Source organism: Diuraphis noxia, unplaced genomic scaffold (genome assembly GCF_037042655.1).
Source record: "Diuraphis noxia isolate RWA-SAM2 unplaced genomic scaffold, SU_Dnox_SAM2 contig0004, whole genome shotgun sequence".
In the NCBI taxonomy this organism is placed as follows: Eukaryota; Metazoa; Arthropoda; class Insecta; order Hemiptera; family Aphididae; genus Diuraphis; species Diuraphis noxia.
The window spans coordinates 56,056,704-56,077,142 of NW_028301714.1; the positions used below are offsets into that span (position 1 = coordinate 56,056,704).

Consider the following 20,439-nt stretch of genomic DNA (forward strand, 5'->3'; position numbering starts at 1 on the left):
TTTTGTTTTCTATTCCTTACCATTTTTTGAACAACTGCTCCTGACTTATTATTATAATTTGATATTGTTAAAATGTAATTTACCATATGCCTCTCATGAATTTCAAATTCCTTTTATCAAAAGATGTATTTTGAAACGCAGATTTTGAAACTGAATTTTATAGTGGAAACCATTATTTAAAAAGTTATAACCCTTTAAAGTTTGCGATTTTGCGTTTATACGCATGCGTGCAACATTATCACTGAAAAAAAAAACCTTGGTAACCTTGATAAAAATATGGATTGGATCAATAAAATATTTGTCACTATACAGCTTACAAACAAATTTATCCAATCAACAAAAGTAAAATGTCAGTTCCTAACGATATTTAAAAATGACAAACATTTTATCATTTTGATTTAACTTATATTATTATTTTCATTATATTATACTGTAATGCTGACATTGTTTTCATAAAATATCTGATCAATATAACAAAATATGTTTATCATTTCAATAAATTATTTTAATCATATTAATTGAATTTATTATTGGTTGAAATAAAATATTTTTTTTTTCCTTTATTTATATATACACAATCTGTTCCTAAAAGGTACAATAAGAGTATTTTCTATAAATTAAATAAGTAACATGATAATTTGATAAAAGAAGCCACCCAATGATGACACTTTTAGTTTTGAATTAATATTAAATATAATATAATATGCAAATTGCAAATACATATAAGGTATTGAATTTTTATTTTTATTTTTTAGAATATTTCAAATATTATCAAACATAAATGTGAGCAAAATGTAAATATAAATTATACAGCCAAAACAAAAAAGATATATACATATTAAAATAATTTAATAGTTTAGGCGCATAATATATGTAAATATATTTAAATAACATAATGAAGTTTAGGTAAATTAATTATACAATACAAATACATATAAATTACATTATACTGTTTTACTGTGTAGTGTTTAATATATCCATGTACTATACTACTACTGAATCGCGGAAAAAAAGTCCGAGGCATAAAAAATTCCGCCGTATAAAAGTCCTAAGCCTAAAAAGTCTGAGATAAAAAAATTTGGTATAATATTATATTATCAAAAAAAAATCAATGATAATAATTATAATATATAAATAAATATAAAACAATCAAAATAATTAATCATACAAATAAAATATAATTATATATTAAAATTATTTCTTAATTTTATTATTTATCGTATGGCATATTTTGACACATAATATACATAAAAAATTGTAACATGGAATAAAATAAGAATAATAGAATAAAATAAAACAATCCATATCAAAAAAATGGTTTTTAATCATAAATCTTAATCAGTTAAATCTAAATCAGTTATTGAAATGTTATACCCAATAAATATATTCATAATGATGTATATTACATAAAATACTTTTTTGTTCTGAACATTTTTTTACCCTTTTGAAGTATAAACTACATTTATTGTTGGTCCATTAAAGTAATTTATTTCATTAAAAACTGTTCAAAATTTGTTAGACAGTAATAACTCAACTATTTTTAACAAAATAATTACAAAATTCCATATCTCATCATCTTCAGAAATTAAGTCTCCTATCATAAGAGGAAAAAAATGTATAAATGTTATTACTTCTCGTGCAGACATTTTTAAGTGATTGTTTTGTAAATGTAGTAATGTAATTGCGGGTGAAATATTACCAACTTCTATTGAACCTTAGTGAAATGTGGTTTTTCGATTATTTAATTTTTCCAATGAAAATAATTTAACAGTTTGTGTATACTAAAAAATTACATGACAGCTATCGTAATGGCATATTCCTTCAAATATATCATGCATAACATCTATGCAATAATTAGTGACAACATGAAAACTATAAATTTGATTTAAAACAGACTCTTGATAAATCCCGGTGCTTTTAAAGTCATTTGTATTTATATCATTCGAATAGTTGTTATTTGTGCGCAGTAATTGTTTATTTTCAACAAATAGCTCTAAAGCCTTGTATTTACTAGCTTCGCAAAAACGACGGTAGTAGTTTGTTAAAAAAAATTTACTAAAATGAAGCATAGTGTTCAATCCTAAATTGTCACCCAATATTAAACCTAGAATAAAATGCACATAAAACTCTCCGCTTGGTGTTGTAACTATTATTCCTTTTTTTTCAAGAACATTTATTTCCTGAATTAAATGTATTAAGCATGGTTCGTTTCCAAATTTTTTGTAATCAGTGGTTTTTATAAATGCAGCCAGGAAAATATTTGAGAGTTGAGAACTGTTTTCTGCAAGTGCAAAACTATAGTAAATTTCAGATATTGATTGGGACATTGCATGAGACCCTAAAGGATTGTTTATTTTCACATCATTCATGTACAAAAAAAAAAAAAACTAATTTTCTAACATACTGGGATGTTTTCTGTTTCCAAAGATTCCCTTGTACAAACTGAGAGATACTTGAATTAATAAAACTATTCAAATCATCACCATATTCTAAATATTTTTTAAATTATTCATCCAAGGGCAACAGAGCTCCTTTAGTCACATTTTCATCATAGATTGTTCACCCATGAGCTGAACATTACAAATTTCATTGTTAATAGTAAATTGTAGTAAATTAGTAACATATTGATTTTGAACTAGCCATTTTTCTAGACGATACTCAGTCAGTACTACAAGGTTGAGAAGGATTTGAAAAAACTGAGCAGAGTTTATTAAGTTTTAACTTAAAGACTGAATGTTCAACTTGGGTTTTATTAAATTCTGTAAGCATAAATGCCATCAGTTAAGTTAAATTTTCAATAATGCCATTTTGTATTTTTAAAACATCTTTGAACGTAAAGTTATTATTATTGTGTAGACTCATAATAAATGTTATAGCTGTTTTATATAAGGAATTAATAGCAGAATCTATATCAATACATTGAGATGTTTTTGTTGAGCAATTAGGCTGACTATCTAATGTGGGTGAATCAAGGTATTTTTCTTTGACATTTTTGTAATTATTGGCATTAGAATTTTCAACATTATCTATTGGATTATTATGACAAATATGTTTAGTTGAAATGTGCCTTTTAAAACTATTTAAACCATTGATCTATTATAATAGGTCAATGATTTAAACATTGGAAAGCCTGATGACAAGATTCCTTAACACATTCCTATGTGCTGTTTGTCTTAAGTAAGTGAATTATTTTTAAATGAACCACCATGTTTTTCGGCAAATGCAGTTTAGCTCCAAAGCGATTTTTTGGAATTTTTTTTTCAAAATGTTTCTTTTTACATGCCTAATTTTATGGTACTTTCAAAAAAAGCTGGTCGAACTTATTTTGGAAGTTATGGTAAAAAAACTTAAAAATGCTGAATTTTTTCAAAAATCGTATTTTTGAATTTAAAATATCAAAAATTTAAGTTTTTATAATTTTTTTTTATGAAATGTTTGTATTTATGTGCTCAACATTTTTGTGGAATCAGAAATTGCTTATCGTACTTACTTTTTATGTTATTGTTAATAAACCACATAGAACTGAATTATAAAGTTATTTCAAACATTTGCATATTTGAAAAACTCAAAATCGATTTTTTTGACTTTTTTTTTCATTCGATGAGTAATAAATAAGTTTTTGGTGAAATCTGAACTCACTTATACTTTTGAGTTTGGAAGATATAGATTAAAATAATAAGCAACAAAAAATCAAAATGTACTGCAGGTAATGTATTTTATTCAATATTCTATTTGATACAACATAAAATATCTGCATCTATTCGGGTCAGAATATGATTTTACACACGTATAATATGGTTTACCTATATGTTTACCTGATTTGGCGACACGCAATGACGCCTGGGTATGACAGTCACATAAGTGGTAATCTTCGGCTAAAATGCACTTTACCACGTCCCTCACGAATATAATATATATACCTAGTGGACAGATACGAATTATTTAGGTAAAGTATAAATGTATAATCATTTGTAAAGCTGATTTATATGTTTGTTTCAGTGAACAAACTAAAATGTCAATTGAAAAATATATTTTATACAATATGATTTTATCATTCAAGTACAATTCATTGTCAGAATGATGAAATAATTATCGATTTACAAAATATGTATATTGTAAATAATAAATACATTTTATAATAAGATTCATCAAACTTTCAACTTTTTGTCAGGTTGATAAAAAAACAACATTATATGACAATTTTTTTATTAATTTATCAATAATATAATATAATTTTTTTCTGTCCGGACTCCGGACAGGCCTCTGGTCCGGAGCTATTAAGTTTTTTAAATTTTTCTGTTCCTCAAGTCAGAACTAGATCATCCAATCATAACTACTTTCTATATAAATAATCACAAAACTAATTATGCGTTATCCGCTCCTATAAATAGAATGATGGCTATCGCTAATGATGAACAAATTGATTTTTTTAATTTCAGTCCAAATTCTATCGATTTTTTCAATAGTTTTATTACTATTATAATTTATTAGATTTATTATTGTTATTATAATTTTACTACTGTATTGAGTTTTTCGTATTTTGAGTATTTCCTCCAATTGTTATTTTTACTATATTGTGTTTTTTGTATTATTAGAATATTAAGTAATACTATCTTAGTTATTCATTAATTTATTTTTTCGAATATTATTTATCAAATCTTTTACCATACCTATAGGTATACATATATATATGTGTATACTAAGTTACAATATTTATGTAATTGGGTTATTACCCGTAAATAAATAAATAATAATAATAATTGTATCACCACGATATAATATTGTCAGCGTAATACATGTTAGATTCGTCAATTATCTACAAAATGTGTTTGTCAATGTTACAAGTAGGTACCTACTATTTTTTTCATATTTTAATGCTTCACGTAGTAGAGTTTGGCGACTAGATCTGACAGTCGAATGGAGCCACTAGTCACTATAACAATATTATAGTGTAATTTATTTATATTACTTTAACTTAGCAATATAGAGAAGAAGCTTTATTAATATAATAATATATGTTACCTAATTGTATTGATTGTTACTTGTTAGATTATTTATGAGTATATACTACTCTAAGTAGTTTTGTAGTGTCAGCTGTCAGGGTTAACCAAAGTATGAGTAACAACTAACAACGCGTTTTATAAATATACGAAAACAGTGTATCTTACGAATAGAACATAAATAAATACGATTCCGCATTATTTTACCTGATTTTTAACAACACGATTGCGTACGAAGTTTTAGGCGTTGCCAATTTTTATACCGCTTTATATACCACATATATGACCAGGGTTGAGATTTTACAGCATTTTCATTATTCTTATGAGATGCTTAAAAAATAGCAGAGTAAGCTAAAAATGTTCATCAAATAAAAAAATTTATTTTACTTTTTATTAGATTTTTTGAGACTTGGATTTTTACCTGCAGTTTTGAATCACAATCAGTCTTATTTTATGAAATTATATTTTTTTGTCAATCGAATTATCGTGTATTTTTAGCAGGGGTGTCATTTGGGGGGGGTCAGGGTGTGCGGTTGCACCCCTTGGCCCTTTTCGAATGTTACAATTGGCCTGCGCCTAGCTGAAGCCTAAAATAAATAATAATGCACGAGCCATGAATGCACAATTATTTATATGATTAAAATCAAATTGTAATAACCGGTCTATAATGTATGGAAATAATTGAATGCAGGATAATATACATATACGTATGTATATCTATTTTTATATGGCTTGGTGAAATTTCAAAATGGCCTGCTTGAAACTTCGCACACCCGAAAAAAAAACCTAAAATGACGCCCCTGATTTTTAGTACCACAAATGGACCTGGAAGCTTTTATAGGACTTATAATAGACAATTTCACAGTTATCATTCTCCAACTCATGTTGTTATTGAAATATTAAAAGACCAGATCAATTATATAATCGGCAAATAATGGGATGGTAAAGAAAATGGCAAAAAAGACTTGAATAAAATTCAAAATACAATAAAGGATTATGATGGGTTTAAATCCATAAAAAATGTAATACAATATTTAAAATTAATAGGCTATAGATGTCAAGAAATTTAAATTTAAGCATTTTTAAAAAATTTATTTACGATAATTTTATTAAAATAATTGACGATTTTATTTATTTATTTATTACTTTTTTATTATTTAGTTAGCTTCATTGTATTTATTATTTATTTTATATACCTACGATGAAATTAGCAAATTTGACAACGTTGCATACAATTTCATACGCAATCGTGTTTATTTATTATTTTTTAAGGTACTATTGACCCATCTAGTATCTACAAACATACGTAATCGTGTAGCCAAAAAGGACAAACGTATACAATCGTGTTTTACCCAACAGTCCATCTTGTGAGATAAATGTTAGAAAAAGGAATAAGAAGTCATACTTTAAGGAGTACAGGTGAGTACACCGGTACCTAATCGTTCGTAATACCCAAGGACAAAAAAATATCCAACAGTCAAAATGTAAACGACAAAAATCCATAATTTATCCATTTTTGCAAAAATTAGTAGATTTCACATTACTTTCTAATAAAATTAGCTCAAATATTAAATTATGTAATTAGTTCGTAAAATTAATTAAACACCTGAATTAAATTTGTAGCAATAAAATCACAAAATATACTGCACTAACATTAGTCAATATCCACCAACGATAAAAAAAATTACACGTTGGTAGTACGAGGGATATTCCAAATTTTTTTAAAGCTTTTGCTTATTTTATCAGAAAATAAATATTTAAATGGAATTGATTTTATGAGCTCATTTTATAATTTAGTATTTGGACTGTCTTTTTAAAAAAATTTTATATTTTGTGATATTACCACTACAAACGTAAATTTTATTATTAATTTATATATCATATAGGTTATTTATATTATTATTATTATGTACTAAAGGTTTATTTTTTAAATTAAATATAAAGAAGATAAATCTCTACCATTGTGGTTTATATGGCTATTCATCATAGACATAATAAGATTATTATATTATGTCTATGGGCTATATACAGTGGCGCAAATAGGAAAAATGTTTATGGGGGGCTCAAGCCCCAACACAATTTTTTTAAATTATAATTTATAAGTACATACTTTCAAAAATGGTGTCTGTATTTATTCAATTCTAAAAGTAGTTTAGTATCATACATAGTAGGTGCATTAATATATATATATAGTACATAACACGAAATATTTATTCAAATAAATAGATATATTTAATGTCATTGTATACGCCTCTCGGTTTTTTCAAAAATATTTAATATGTTTTCATAGGAATGTCTTTTTCTATATTCATAATACTTAAATTGCTGAACCTATCTTAATTCATACATATATGATTATATAGCCTATATAGATAGGATATAGATTTACGATAATAATTATACAGCATATGAGTATAATATTTATATAAAAAAGTATGACATTCTGTGGTGCATTTACATAAATCGTCCAATCACGACGTTTATTACATTTTGTTTTATGATTATGACAGAAAAATGGTTTTACTAACTTTACTGTTCTGTGGTTTTACGGATGTAGGATCTGCTTATCAAAACATATGTTTGTCCTAATCAGCGGTGAGTAATATCTGAATATCAGCATTTTATTTGTCTAGTGATGTTCGGAAAACAAAAATACAAAATAAAATATACTTGTCACAAGTTAGTAGTTTCTACACAGGACAAACGGCAGTAGCAGTATACACTTCTACATATAACAACAACAGTTTAAGTGAGTCGCGAAATCAATGTCATCAAAAACTATTCTATTTTTAAAAACATAACTGCATCTGTTACTTCTGTAGTTCAGTTTTTGTACGACTGACGACTGTACATCATTACGTCAGATGCGTTTCGATAGTCGCGCAATCCGTAACGGCAGTTCCGTCTGTGTAACTCATCGGTGTTTTGAATGTCTGTTCGGTTAACGGTCAGCGTATTTTACAGAAATGGTACGGCGTTGTTGCGCTTCAACCGTACCAATGACATCAGATTGCTGGTGCGCACCAAGGTGGCACCGCGGAACGTTCACACCCAAGCACTGAATCCCATTGTTAGCCACAATAGTTCACCGAGTTCCGGCTGGCAGAATCGATGGAACCTCGCCAGGAGAGCGTTCGTCGACAATCTGCTGAACCGGGTAACCAACTCGCTATCAGCAGATTTGCGAAGGCGTACAGCCAGACACCTCATGTATGGCAACTCAAGACCGTTTTTCGCACTAGTTGGAATAAGTCTAGCTTCTGGTAATGGTATGTTAACTAACGAAAATCAGCTAGAAGGCGTTTGTTGGGAAATTCGAGTAAATACTTTGTTTGTATTAAGTGTAAATTGTTAAAAATGTATGCTCTTTAGTCATTATGTTTTTTTAATAGGAAGCAGTTGGTCGCATGCAAAAGAACTTAACAGTTGCTGAACGCTTGAATTTAAACTCATCTTTGGGTTTGAAGCAGTTTGAATTAGGATCTGTTATTGCTAAAGGAAATAATGCTGTTGTATACGAAGCAAGAAAAATTGAAAAGGACAGAGGTATCTAGCTCTAACATTTATTAATCATTATTATTACTTGTCAGTAATTATTCAAATCTATCATTTTGCAAATTTTATCATTGTGAAATCAATAGCACTTTTGATAAGTAACCACATAAACTTAACTCGAATAATTTAAAATTAAGAAAATAGGTTAACATAATGGTAAATATTTAAACTTTAACATTTCATAATAGGTTTAAATAGAAACTAATTTTATTATTATTAAAAATATTTTTATCTTATTATTTATTATTATAACTTTACAATACAAATTATAACTAGGTTCCAGACACAGACTAAGATAGAGAGGACTGAAAACGATATGGTGGGCGGGTGATGGGGAGCCAGACCGTAATTGCCTTGGTCCTTCTACCCTTCCCTGCCCACATTGGTATAATATAGCTAACATGTATGCTATCTGCTTGGTAAATTATCGACTATTTTGATTTTGATTTTTTTAAATATCTAAATATTAATATAGCCTATAGGTTCATAATAAAAACTAATAACTGTGGACCATGACTCATGTATTCATTAGTATTCTGATTTATTAATATTTAAATAATATTCTAATTATTTATATAATTCTATTGTAGTATTCAATTGCCACTAGGTGGCGTTAAAATCAGCAATATACTAATATAAGTAATATAATCAACAGAGGCACTTTGGGCCCGTTAAAAGTTTGCTCATTTCCAGTCCTTTCTATCTTAGTCTGTGGTCCCATATATTTCTATCTTAGATAGAAATTCATTAAAATTTTCCTTTCATATCTAAGATTTGAAAACTAAATACAAGGCTTCTAACACATTGTTACAATAGCAGTTGAAAAATAAAAGAAATACATAGTCACAATTTTTTTTTACTAGCATTCAAAGTTACATGTGTAAAAATCACGAAAATTGGCAAATTATTTTAAACTAGAAATTCATAAAAAAATTTTTTTTAAATCTAAGATTTGAAAATTTTTAATAATCTATAATATATTCTAGACAGATGAACCGTCTTCGCTCAGAATCGTTTTTCGTATACAATGATATAATATCTTTGGATTCAAATTTAATTCCATCCATTACAGTAATCCACTTGTAACCTACTGTACAGCAGAGCGATATCCACAACTTGCCTTTTTTTAGTTGATTTTAGAAAATGTTTTCCTAGTACATAATTTATTTCATGGAACGAGTGTTTTAAAGCTATAAATTTGATTTTGATTTTTTTTTCTAAATATTTAAAAAAATAATAATATCCTGTTTATTAATTCCAAATACAAATACCTAATTGTATAGAAAATATGCATACATATACATGGCATGTTTGTGGTAAAATATATTTTTTAAGTGCATTTAAATCCAAGCCTTAGTTATAGGTAACTAAAAAATTAAAAATATTTAAATGTATGTTTTTATTAAATTTCACAGACTCTTGTGACATAATCTTAAAGCAAGGATCATCAAATACAATTTACCCTTTGGCTGTGAAAATGATGTTTAATTATGATGCTGAAAGTAATGCTTTGTCAATATTACGTGCTATGAGTAGAGAAACAGTTCCATCTCGTTGTGTCCAACATAATTTTTCTGCTACAGACCAGCAATGGTTAATTGGGTTAAGTCAATTTTAAGCTCGTATTTATTTATTGCTTGAAAATAAAGCAGTAACATTTATATTTACCATGTGCATAATTATAAGTTAAGATTTTTTTCATAGTTATGATCAAAATTTAATTAAATTATCACCACATCCAAACATTGTTATGATGCATCTGTGCTTTGCGGATTATGTGCCAGAATTGATTGATTCACATACATTATATCCTCAAGCTCTGCCAACTAGGATAAATCCAGAAGGTTATGGTCGGAACATGAGTCTATTTCTGGTGATGAAAAAGTAACTTATTTATATTTAATCACTTACCAAGTTGTAAATGTATTTATGTGATTTAGGTATGACATGAGTTTGAAACAATATTTATCTAAAACCCCATCTCTAAAAATCAGAGATAAAATTCTTCTGCTTGCACAATTATTGGAAGCTGTTTCTCATTTGTGTAATCAGAATGTGGCACATAGGTATAAAATACATATAAAATATTCTCTATTTTTATAAAATTAAATGTTATTTAAGTGCATTATTTTAGGGATTTGAAGACTGATAATATCTTATTAGATGTATCTGAAGGTAATGACGTATGTCCAGCAATAGCCATTACAGATTTTGGGTGTTGTCTTGCTGATAAGGATAATGGTCTTAATCTTCCATATAAAACTGCAGACACTGATCGTGGAGGAAATATTGCGTTGATGGCACCAGAAGTATAAAATTGGTACAATTATTAAATGCTTTTATTAATATTGATTTAATTTTTAGGTTGTCACAGCTCGGCCAGGAACATTTGGACATATAGATTATTCAAAAGCAGATGTTTGGGCAGTTGGTGCAATGGCTTACGAAATATTTTCTGATAGTAATCCATTTTATAGTAATGAAAGAGGTAAACCTCCATTGTTGCGCAATTCTACATACAAGGAAGAAGATCTTCCTGCACTTGGAAGTGACATACCATTAATTATACAAACATTAATCTACTCACTATTGCAAAGATCAACATCTAAGGTAGGGAGGGATTTTTCAAATTTATGTTGCCTAATTAGCATTTTTATGATTTATTCAATTATTGTCTTAACTTAATTATAACCCTATGTAAAAATCATATTTTCTAGAGATTAGATGCATCATTTGCTGCAACAATTTGTCAAATATATCTATGGGCACCTTCATCATGGGTTACAAAATATGTAATGCCAACAAGTAATGAGGTATATAAAATTAGAATATATTATTTATAGCCTTATAGGTTGAATTATTTGAAAGCAAAAATACAATAGTTGTCGTTCTATGTTTCTTAAAATCCCCTACAATTAGTTCACTTGAGAAACAATTTAATACTGCTTAAAGTTTCCAACTATACAATTACACTATTTATGTAATTAATATATATATATAATCATTAATCAATTACACTATTCAAATTGATTTAAAATATTTGCATTAAATATTAATTAATTTGTATGCATAGTTATTTGCTACCTGATTAAATATTATTTATACAACTTATTTAGTTGTTTCACATACCTGTCCCATCTTACCGCTTGAAAAATACAAATTTTAGAATTAAATTATTCATTCCTATGTTATGCACAGTTTAATTGTTGCACAAAAGACTGGGGTTCTACTTAAAGCAATATTTGTCACTACATTTTTTGATTGTGGTGGTGGCAAATAGTCTAATAATAGTTTCCTTTCTCCCAGTTTTCATATTTTAAACTTGAATTTACTAAAATTGCATTAATAACAAATTAACTCATAAATATTTAAAACTTGTAATGATGTCAAACACTTGTAATTTTTAGTCTCTATGGTTTCCAACCAACAAAGTAATTCTGTAGAAAGCATTTATTGTAAAAATTTAAAAAAAAATATATTATTAAAAACAAAAAATTAAAATTATCTGAATTGTGTATTAGGTGTTGCAATGGATGTTGTGTTTAACCACCAAGGTATTATGTGAAGGAGGAACAATGATATCAACTTCAAGTACTAAACAACGTACTTGTACAGAATATCAATTGATCACTACATTTTTAAGTAGAGCAAAATTGTATGAAATAAAAAATGCGTTGTATTGGATGCAATCAATACATCAAGAATAATATTTTCATGCTATTTTAGTTATTATACTAATTAAAGGGTTTTGGTATTAGTCGTGTGTATAAAGTTTTTGTCAAAATATGTGGTATCCAATATTAATATGTATACATTTTAAAAATATATATTTATTTTATTATAATCAACTATTTTTAACTGATATTTATTAAATTTTGATTTTAATTTTAGTTATAAATTATATGATTCACAATTTGAATGTTGAGTTTGTAACCATTTTAATTGATTTATTAAAAATGTTATTTATTTTGTTAAATACAAACACTGAAACACCATTGTAATTGTTATATACCATTAGATTTAATAAAAACTGTTGTGAGATTAAATTATTTTACAATATTTAGTGTTGGGTAACGAGCGTTACTAATGTGGTTGCACTTTTCATTTACGTTATGGTAATTTTGTTATAATTATTTTTGGATTGCGCAACAGTAACTACGTTAATTATTTAGGATTCATGGACACTTCTCCGTCTGCCATTTCCTCGTCACGCGTTTCCCCTTAACCACTTCCTCGTAAGATATTTTCCCGTCCAATACGTTTCCCCGTACGACATATCCCCGTCTATTATAAGTATACTCATAAATATAAAATATAAGTTATAAAAAACAAAAAATTACCATAAAATATTTTAATGTTGTAGTTCTAAATTATGAGCGATTCCAATTATTAAGTACTCATTTAGATCACGTTCATCATTATGTAGACACAATATTTTCTATACGTCTACATTTCGCTATTTTATTGTTATATGTTTTCGACTAATATTTTTCGTTATCCTCGTAAAATCCAAATGATTCGTCGATAAACTAATATAAATAAACTAAATTTGATAAATTAATGTCTCAACAGTTTTTTGTAGACAATGAAGAGTTATTAATCCATTTAATTGATTATTTTGAAAAGACTTGGATTGGGAGACCAACTCGAAGAAATATACGGCGACCTCCAATATTTGATTTGAAATTGTGGAACCAATATGATGCTACACAAGCAGGTTTACCAAAAACAAACAATAATATTGAAGATTGGCATAGAGCATTCTAGTCTTTGTTAGCTGCGGCTCATCCTACTATATGGCGACTTATTGAGGTTCTTAAAAAAGAACAACATTTAACTGAAGTAAAAATTAATCAATTTTTTGCTGGACAGGAACCTTCAGCAAAAAAGAAAAAATATCAAGATATTGCTAGGCGTATAGAAAATATTACATATGATGGAGGTGATCTAGATGAGTACTTAATTGGAATCGCTCATAATTTAGAACTACAACATTAAAATATTTTATGATAATTTTTTTGTATTTTTATTACTTATATTTTATTAATTATATTACACATATTATTATATTTACACGGTCTTGGTATAGTTTGAATATTTCAGAAATAAATACAATATGGACGGGGAAATGTCGTACGAGGAAACGTATTGGACGGGGAAGTGACCAGATACCATTATTTAGAAGTAAATTGGCAGAAGAATGTGTTAAATAATAAACAACATTTTTTTTGCGAGGGGGTTATATATTATATCATTTCCATTGTATCCGTATCAGAGAATTTAATTTAATCATATATTAATAATTTAAGTAAATATTTATGTATTATGTAATTACAAAATTTTCTCAGTATAATCTGATATAATCATATGTATTAACAATTTTGTGTTATATTATTTTCAATTTAATTGATTATAAATATCAAATACAGTCTATAATTATATTTTAAATGAAGAGTTAGTTTCAACCCAATAGTGAAGTGGAACGTCATTGTAACTAGTTACTTTTGAATAAAAAAAAATGTAACGTTAAAAAGAGATTTGTCAAAATTTGAATTTTTTATTTATTGTAAATTGAAACGTTTGCTGCACATTACGTGCTGTTATAAGTATTTGCTCTTCTACAAATTTAATGGCGTCAATATCATTAATAATAAAATGTTTTTTAACTTGTAAGTATAACTATAAATGAAGTTATGAGTACAATGCTTAGACATCAAAGAATTTCTTAATATTTCTATGGTATAATGGTTGTAATTTTTCAAAAACCCTAGAATTTTGCATTTTTATCACTTTAAAGTACTAACTAGATTCAATTTCTCGTCAAAAAAGATAATGAAGTTAAAAATCCGATCATTATTTCCACTAGTTATCGTGACATATAAAACATACAAAAAAAAAAAAACAAGCCCTTGAAAAATCAATACATTCATCGTTTCGCCCAGAATCTATTTACTTAAAATGTTCATCAAATGTTAGCATTAACATTTTCTATATATAGTGTCATTTTTCAAAATATTTTACTGTCTTTGAGCTATTTATAGACAATTTCGATTTTTTCTTTAAACGTTATTTAATAAATTTTCTTCGGTCAAAAAGCTTGAAAATAGTACACAAGATTCATCATAAGTTATTGCTGTAATTATTCTTAAATATTAAAAACTAACAAGGAATGAAAGGATATATAATATGCACTCAATTTTTTAAAAGTAATTGAAGTTTAAATTTTAAATAAAATATATGTCAACATTACGAAAAAATTGTAAATTATTTATTTTATAGCTGAAAATGTACATGACGATAAATTTACATAAAGAAGATTTGAACTTTGAACATTTAAGACAATGTTCCTCTTGAATGTTTCATATACCTACTATAAACTTTAAATGGCAATAATTTAACCATATGCAACATATACTGTCGACGCTCATGCATATAAAAAGTATCAACCGCAGCGTGACTTAGTCGACTCTTACCTTATGGCTTACTCATGTGAGTAAAGGTGATGATATGGAAAATATTGATGAATAATGATCAACCATCAAACAATTTCTATGTTGAGTACTTTTTAAAAAAATTATTAAAGCTTATTAAATAAATCACTTAGAAATGTATAAACTACCAGAAAACCAATTTGGTTTTAGACGTGGGAGCTGAGAAGTTTATAATTTGCACCAAAATAAAGATAAATTTATATTTTTAAGCCCGTAATGGCCGTAAATATTTAAAATAAATATAAAAAATAATTAGTGTACACCATTTTATGTAACGGGAGAAGCACTAAAAATGGTTTATAAGCTTTAATATAAAACAGAAAGTTTTAGCTATATTTTTTTTGTTGCCTATTCGAAATGTTGACGACAATAAATAAAAAAGCTAGTTAAATTTAACGTAGGCACACGAATACACAATATTATTGCTTTAATCACATCATTATTGTTTGTTTGTCTTGGAAATTAGACACATATAAATATATAATAATATAAACTTGTATTATGCTTGCGATGCGAGTATATAAGTATTTTTTTCATCAACAAAAATTTACCCTCGGCGATGTAGGCCATTGGGTTACAATATTATTATTTCATATAAGTATTTATACATCATGAATGCTATGATTAAACCTCTCTAGTCTCTATAGAGAACACCATTGTGAAATAAAAATATTTTCGCTATTAAAAACAGGGTAAGTCCAATATTCAAGTCAATTTATTTCTGAAAAGTTACAAATGTAAACCTGTAAACAAAGATTCTGCGTTATTTTATTGTAGGTATAGGTACCTGACCTACCTATAGAACAGCCAAGACAGGTACAGTGTGTAATAGAAAGATATGAAAAATTGTCATAGGTAAGTTTTTATATGTTTCATTAATTGTCATATTCTGTTACAACCTGTATAAATAAAATATTACCTATCTATGTCCTATATGTCTACGAAATTTTTGGATTTTCGTATCATTCGCCAAACTAAATGTTTTTAATAGAAACAACAATAATTGCACATATTATGAATTATGATATAAAGTCATATAGTTGACGGAATACAGAATATCACAAATGCTACGTGAGATAAATTAGGTAGTTACGCCAAACAATAAGCACTCTAGCTGTAGTTGAGTTCTGTCCAAACCTCGACATTTTAAAGCGCAATGTAGAAGCTAAAATAAATAGTTTCAAGATATTGGACTATTGGAGGTTATAAACCTACGAGTTTCTCTCATGGGTTTCTTAATGACTAAGACGAAACCTACTACATCATGGACATGACCTATCCATATGACCATATGTAATAACATACCAATTACCATATACCTATATCCTACATTATATAATCTATATTCGTCTGAAATGTCTGATTATAGAAATATAGATTATATATTGATAATTTTATGATAAACTAGAATATGTATTTTTATAAAATTTTAGAGATTTTAGTCATTTTCAGCATTCACCGATGATATGATATCGAAATTTCCTAAAAACACTGAGTTTATATTCAATTTGAGTGCTTACTTTTTAAGTTCTACTTACAGCTCATGCAATGTTATGAAACGTAAAATCTAGCAAAATTATTTGAAAGTTAACAATTTCCATTTACCCACTTACTTTAAATTAGGAGTATATTTTTCTAACCTCCCCTTCAAGGTGATTTTATTTACATTAAAAGGAATATTCTCTATGTCAGAAAATCTGTACGAAGAAATATATAATAGCCTAATTATTATCGGACACTTTGTAAAATATGTAAATAATTTAATTTATGAATTGAAATAAATTAAATGTTTAGATTAATGAATTTAATCCAATTAAAACAATTTAGTGTAAGCCTGCAATGGCCATGATTGTAAGTGAAAGTCGATACCTACCTAGTTAATTTAATGTTCAAAAATAAAAATAAATATTGATAAATGAAAATGTATTGTAAGGTAGGTATAGATTATAGAGTATATTTTAATAATTAATTATATGCCCACAATATTGTTTACCATCAAGATTCTTCCAACTTGTTATATTTTAGTGGGCATCATCTGTTAATCTATACATGTGACTATTATGTGTATATGGCTATTATTTACTATCATGTTATATTTTAATTAACTTATTATATTATAAATTAAAGGAAAACGCCAACATGATTTTTCACCATTATGCTGTTGCACTATTATAGAAAACAGTGAAAATATTATTGTTGCATAGTTTATATATTATGTATAATATTGTTGCAAGGCGTTGAGATTAATGCATTACGTCATGTACAGAAAATAAATAATAATAATAAAACAAAAAAAAACCAACATCTGTCGCGGGTAAATCTTCCCACAAGAGGGTCGTGAGACAGACCTCTCCGCGAGCCTATACAGCCTACATATTATATATATATATATATATATATATATATATATATATATATATAATAATTATACTATACAGACGTGCGAGAGGAGGGGGGGGGGGGTTATAAAATATCCCTTTGCCATAACATACTTTTTATGTCAACATTTATGTGTGGTATAAAATTAAGTGTTGTGCACTGCAGCAGTAGTCGCGTACAGCAGACGTAACCGACCACATTGTCCGATTGATCATATTTTGAATATATATATATATATATATATATACTGGAATAGAATGATAATACTGGTAACATTGATAATTATTAATTTATATTATATATTTTAAATTCTGAACGAAGGGAAGAATCTATATTGATACAAGGTACACTCGACACCTATTAGCTATAGTATTTATAAATTTATTAGATTGTTAAGTTTTTAAATTTGGGGAAAATGTTCAAGTAGGTACTTACCTACCAGATATTATGTTAATGAATTAAAAAAGAAAAGAAAAAATTTTTTCAACTAGATATCTAATAAACCCTAATGCCTAACCTAACAATGGTTTTGGTTTATTAATATATTTTTTGGTTTGTTTTTCCTGATAGTTAAAGTATTGGGAAATTTTTGGTTTTGACCCCCCCTCAAACTATATAAACTAGATCCAATTATCTACTAGAAGTCTAGGAACCTCTTCAAAGTTGAGGAGATTATTTATGTTTGACGGTTATAACCGATTTAAAAGTGTCATTTATTTTGTCACACAAAAACAAACGAGCAATCATACTTTGCTACAAAATCAAAATAATTTGAGTGCTCTGCTCATTTCTCGTCACTTTTCTGGTCTTGAGTTATACAGTTCTCTAGTCATTCACCCTTACCTAATTCCCTTTACAGATCTTTCTCCACCACAGCCAAACACCTGTTTCTGGGCCGGTTTCGTAGTCTCTTCTCTGTTATATTGGTTTACACATGGTTGACGCTTTAATTGTCGTTTCTGTCGTCGTATTACCTATGTCCTATATGAACGAGCCATTTCAGTGTGCTGCTTTGACCTCGTATTTGTAGGAGTAATTATAATTAATTGACCAAACGTCATTAAGTTAGGATATTATGATGAGACTGACGACGAGGCTTCATCTTCCTTTTAAGTAGTGAAGATTAATATAATATGTTGTTTACATAAATATTAAACTTTGTGTTGTGTCCAAAAATGTATTGGTTAAATCAGTGTAAAATTATCCTGCATCGGTTTAGAGTTTTAGACGAACGAATTTCTAATAGTTGAATTTCTATGTGCGCAATGCTAAAAATATATTCGAACTCAATATAAATTTAATATAATTTGGATCGTCCCGGATTAATTAAATTAAATTAAAATTAATAAATAAACATCATGTATTATAATATTATACAAACATTTAGTACTCGTTAAGTCGTAAATTTCATAGACACGATAACAATAAGGACATAATATAAAAATCGACATACTCGACCTGATCTCGTGTAGTAGATCATATTATATTAAATGATTTCCGTAAGCTTTATATAGCAGTAAATTGTTTGTGAATACAACTTTTTTTCTTATAAAATATATAAATAATAAATAATATGAGATATTCGTTTTTTTGAATAACGATAAACATCAACGTAAAAAAAATATATTTTTTAAATGTGTAACTTGACACTTTATCGTATGTTTTAAATGCTTAAAATGATGGTGCCGTATATAATGAATTATCTCTACTGTTGAGTGTTGAGGTTCACATGTTTTCGGTTTCGTCGTTTGGTGAATTCACGGCAGACTAAATAAGCAATTCCTGTAAGGCTTTTTTCTCTTCGCCACTGCATCTCCGCACCAATACAGCTATACCTACCTATGCTATATCCTATATCAATATATGTGTGTATATGTTACGGATAAAGTGGGGTATAGTCACTAGTCGGGCATTGTGCACTGTGCCCATCAGTTTCGGGTAAAGTAATAAGTAAGTAATAATTGTTTACTATTATGACCGGTCACTCTTTAACAATATCCGGACAATTTGAATTGTCCAACATACTTTTGGCCAATGTAAAATTTAAAAATGTATACTGTATGATGTACGACTATAAAGAATTATTGATGCTCAATGATGGGGTACACTTGACACCTGTTATTCAGTTGTATATGCTGTCGATTTCCTCTATATATTATTATCATTTATCTCAAGTCATAGGTATAAAAGTTTGATTTTTTGGTGCAAAAATAATAATATATTTACATTATACATATTGAAATTGAATGGAGTAAGGAGTTATAATAATACAAGTTCTTCTACAGTTATCTAATAATCTCTATCAATATTATATTTATTACACTGATATGATTTGAAAAGCTTTAGGTATGATGTGGATACTATTGCTCTAATAATTTTAGACTATAGTCTAAAATTATTAGAGCAATACTCCAGCTAGTACGTGCAGATTTTAATACTGTGTATAGTGTGTTCAGTGTTTAGTGTGTTCGACTGTTTATTAACGTTTGTAATAGTTTATTAATTATTTGTAAGTTTTGCAAACTTGTACCACGAAATACGAATTTAATAGTTTAATACACATTTAAAATTACAATGAAAAAAAATTCCAATAGCACATTTTTAAATGAAATAAAGTATAAGGGACAAATAAAGAAATAAAAAAGAAACAAAAACGAAAACCATGGTTAAAACAAGTACAGAATATAAATTTAAAAAAAAATATGATGTTATGATGGTGGCTGAATTTGAAAAATGTTGCCTACTTTTAATTAAATTAAATTTTATGTTTATAATGTAGAAGTATTTGAAATTGTCAGAAATGTCAAACAAAAAAAATGCAAATGTAAAGCAAAAGGTAAACTGTGTAACTCTAAGTGGTACAGTAGCAATCCGTGCTCAAATAAATAAATATACCTAGCTATACTTTTTAACCTTATAAAACTATATATACGTATAGTTTTATACATGGTAGTATATATTACACTCCGCGCATTCGGTCATTGTACATTTGTACACAATGTCTGAGCAATGTG

The 20,439-nt window shown here is 27.3% G+C and overlaps 1 protein-coding gene across 2 annotated transcripts; it reads left to right on the plus strand.

Moving 5' to 3' along the window:
- Positions 1–7,615: 7,615 nt before the first annotated feature.
- Pink1 (PTEN-induced putative kinase 1) lies at positions 7,616–13,934 on the plus strand. 2 transcript variants are annotated; one of them, XM_089226553.1, is made up of 10 exons: positions 7,616–7,749; positions 7,965–8,319; positions 8,393–8,546; positions 9,971–10,157; positions 10,260–10,439; positions 10,496–10,621; positions 10,690–10,864; positions 10,920–11,165; positions 11,273–11,368; positions 12,077–13,934. In XM_089226553.1, the coding sequence occupies exons 2-10, from the start codon at positions 8,209–8,211 to the stop codon at positions 12,260–12,262; spliced, it is 1,461 nt and encodes a 486-aa protein (XP_089082679.1). In that variant the 5' UTR covers positions 7,616–7,749; positions 7,965–8,208; the 3' UTR covers positions 12,263–13,934. The 2 variants fall into 2 exon arrangements, with proteins under 2 accessions (XP_089082679.1, XP_015375564.2); XM_015520078.2 differs by having other exon boundaries at positions 7,618–7,749; positions 7,823–8,319.
- The last annotated feature ends 6,505 nt before the right edge of the window (positions 13,935–20,439 follow it).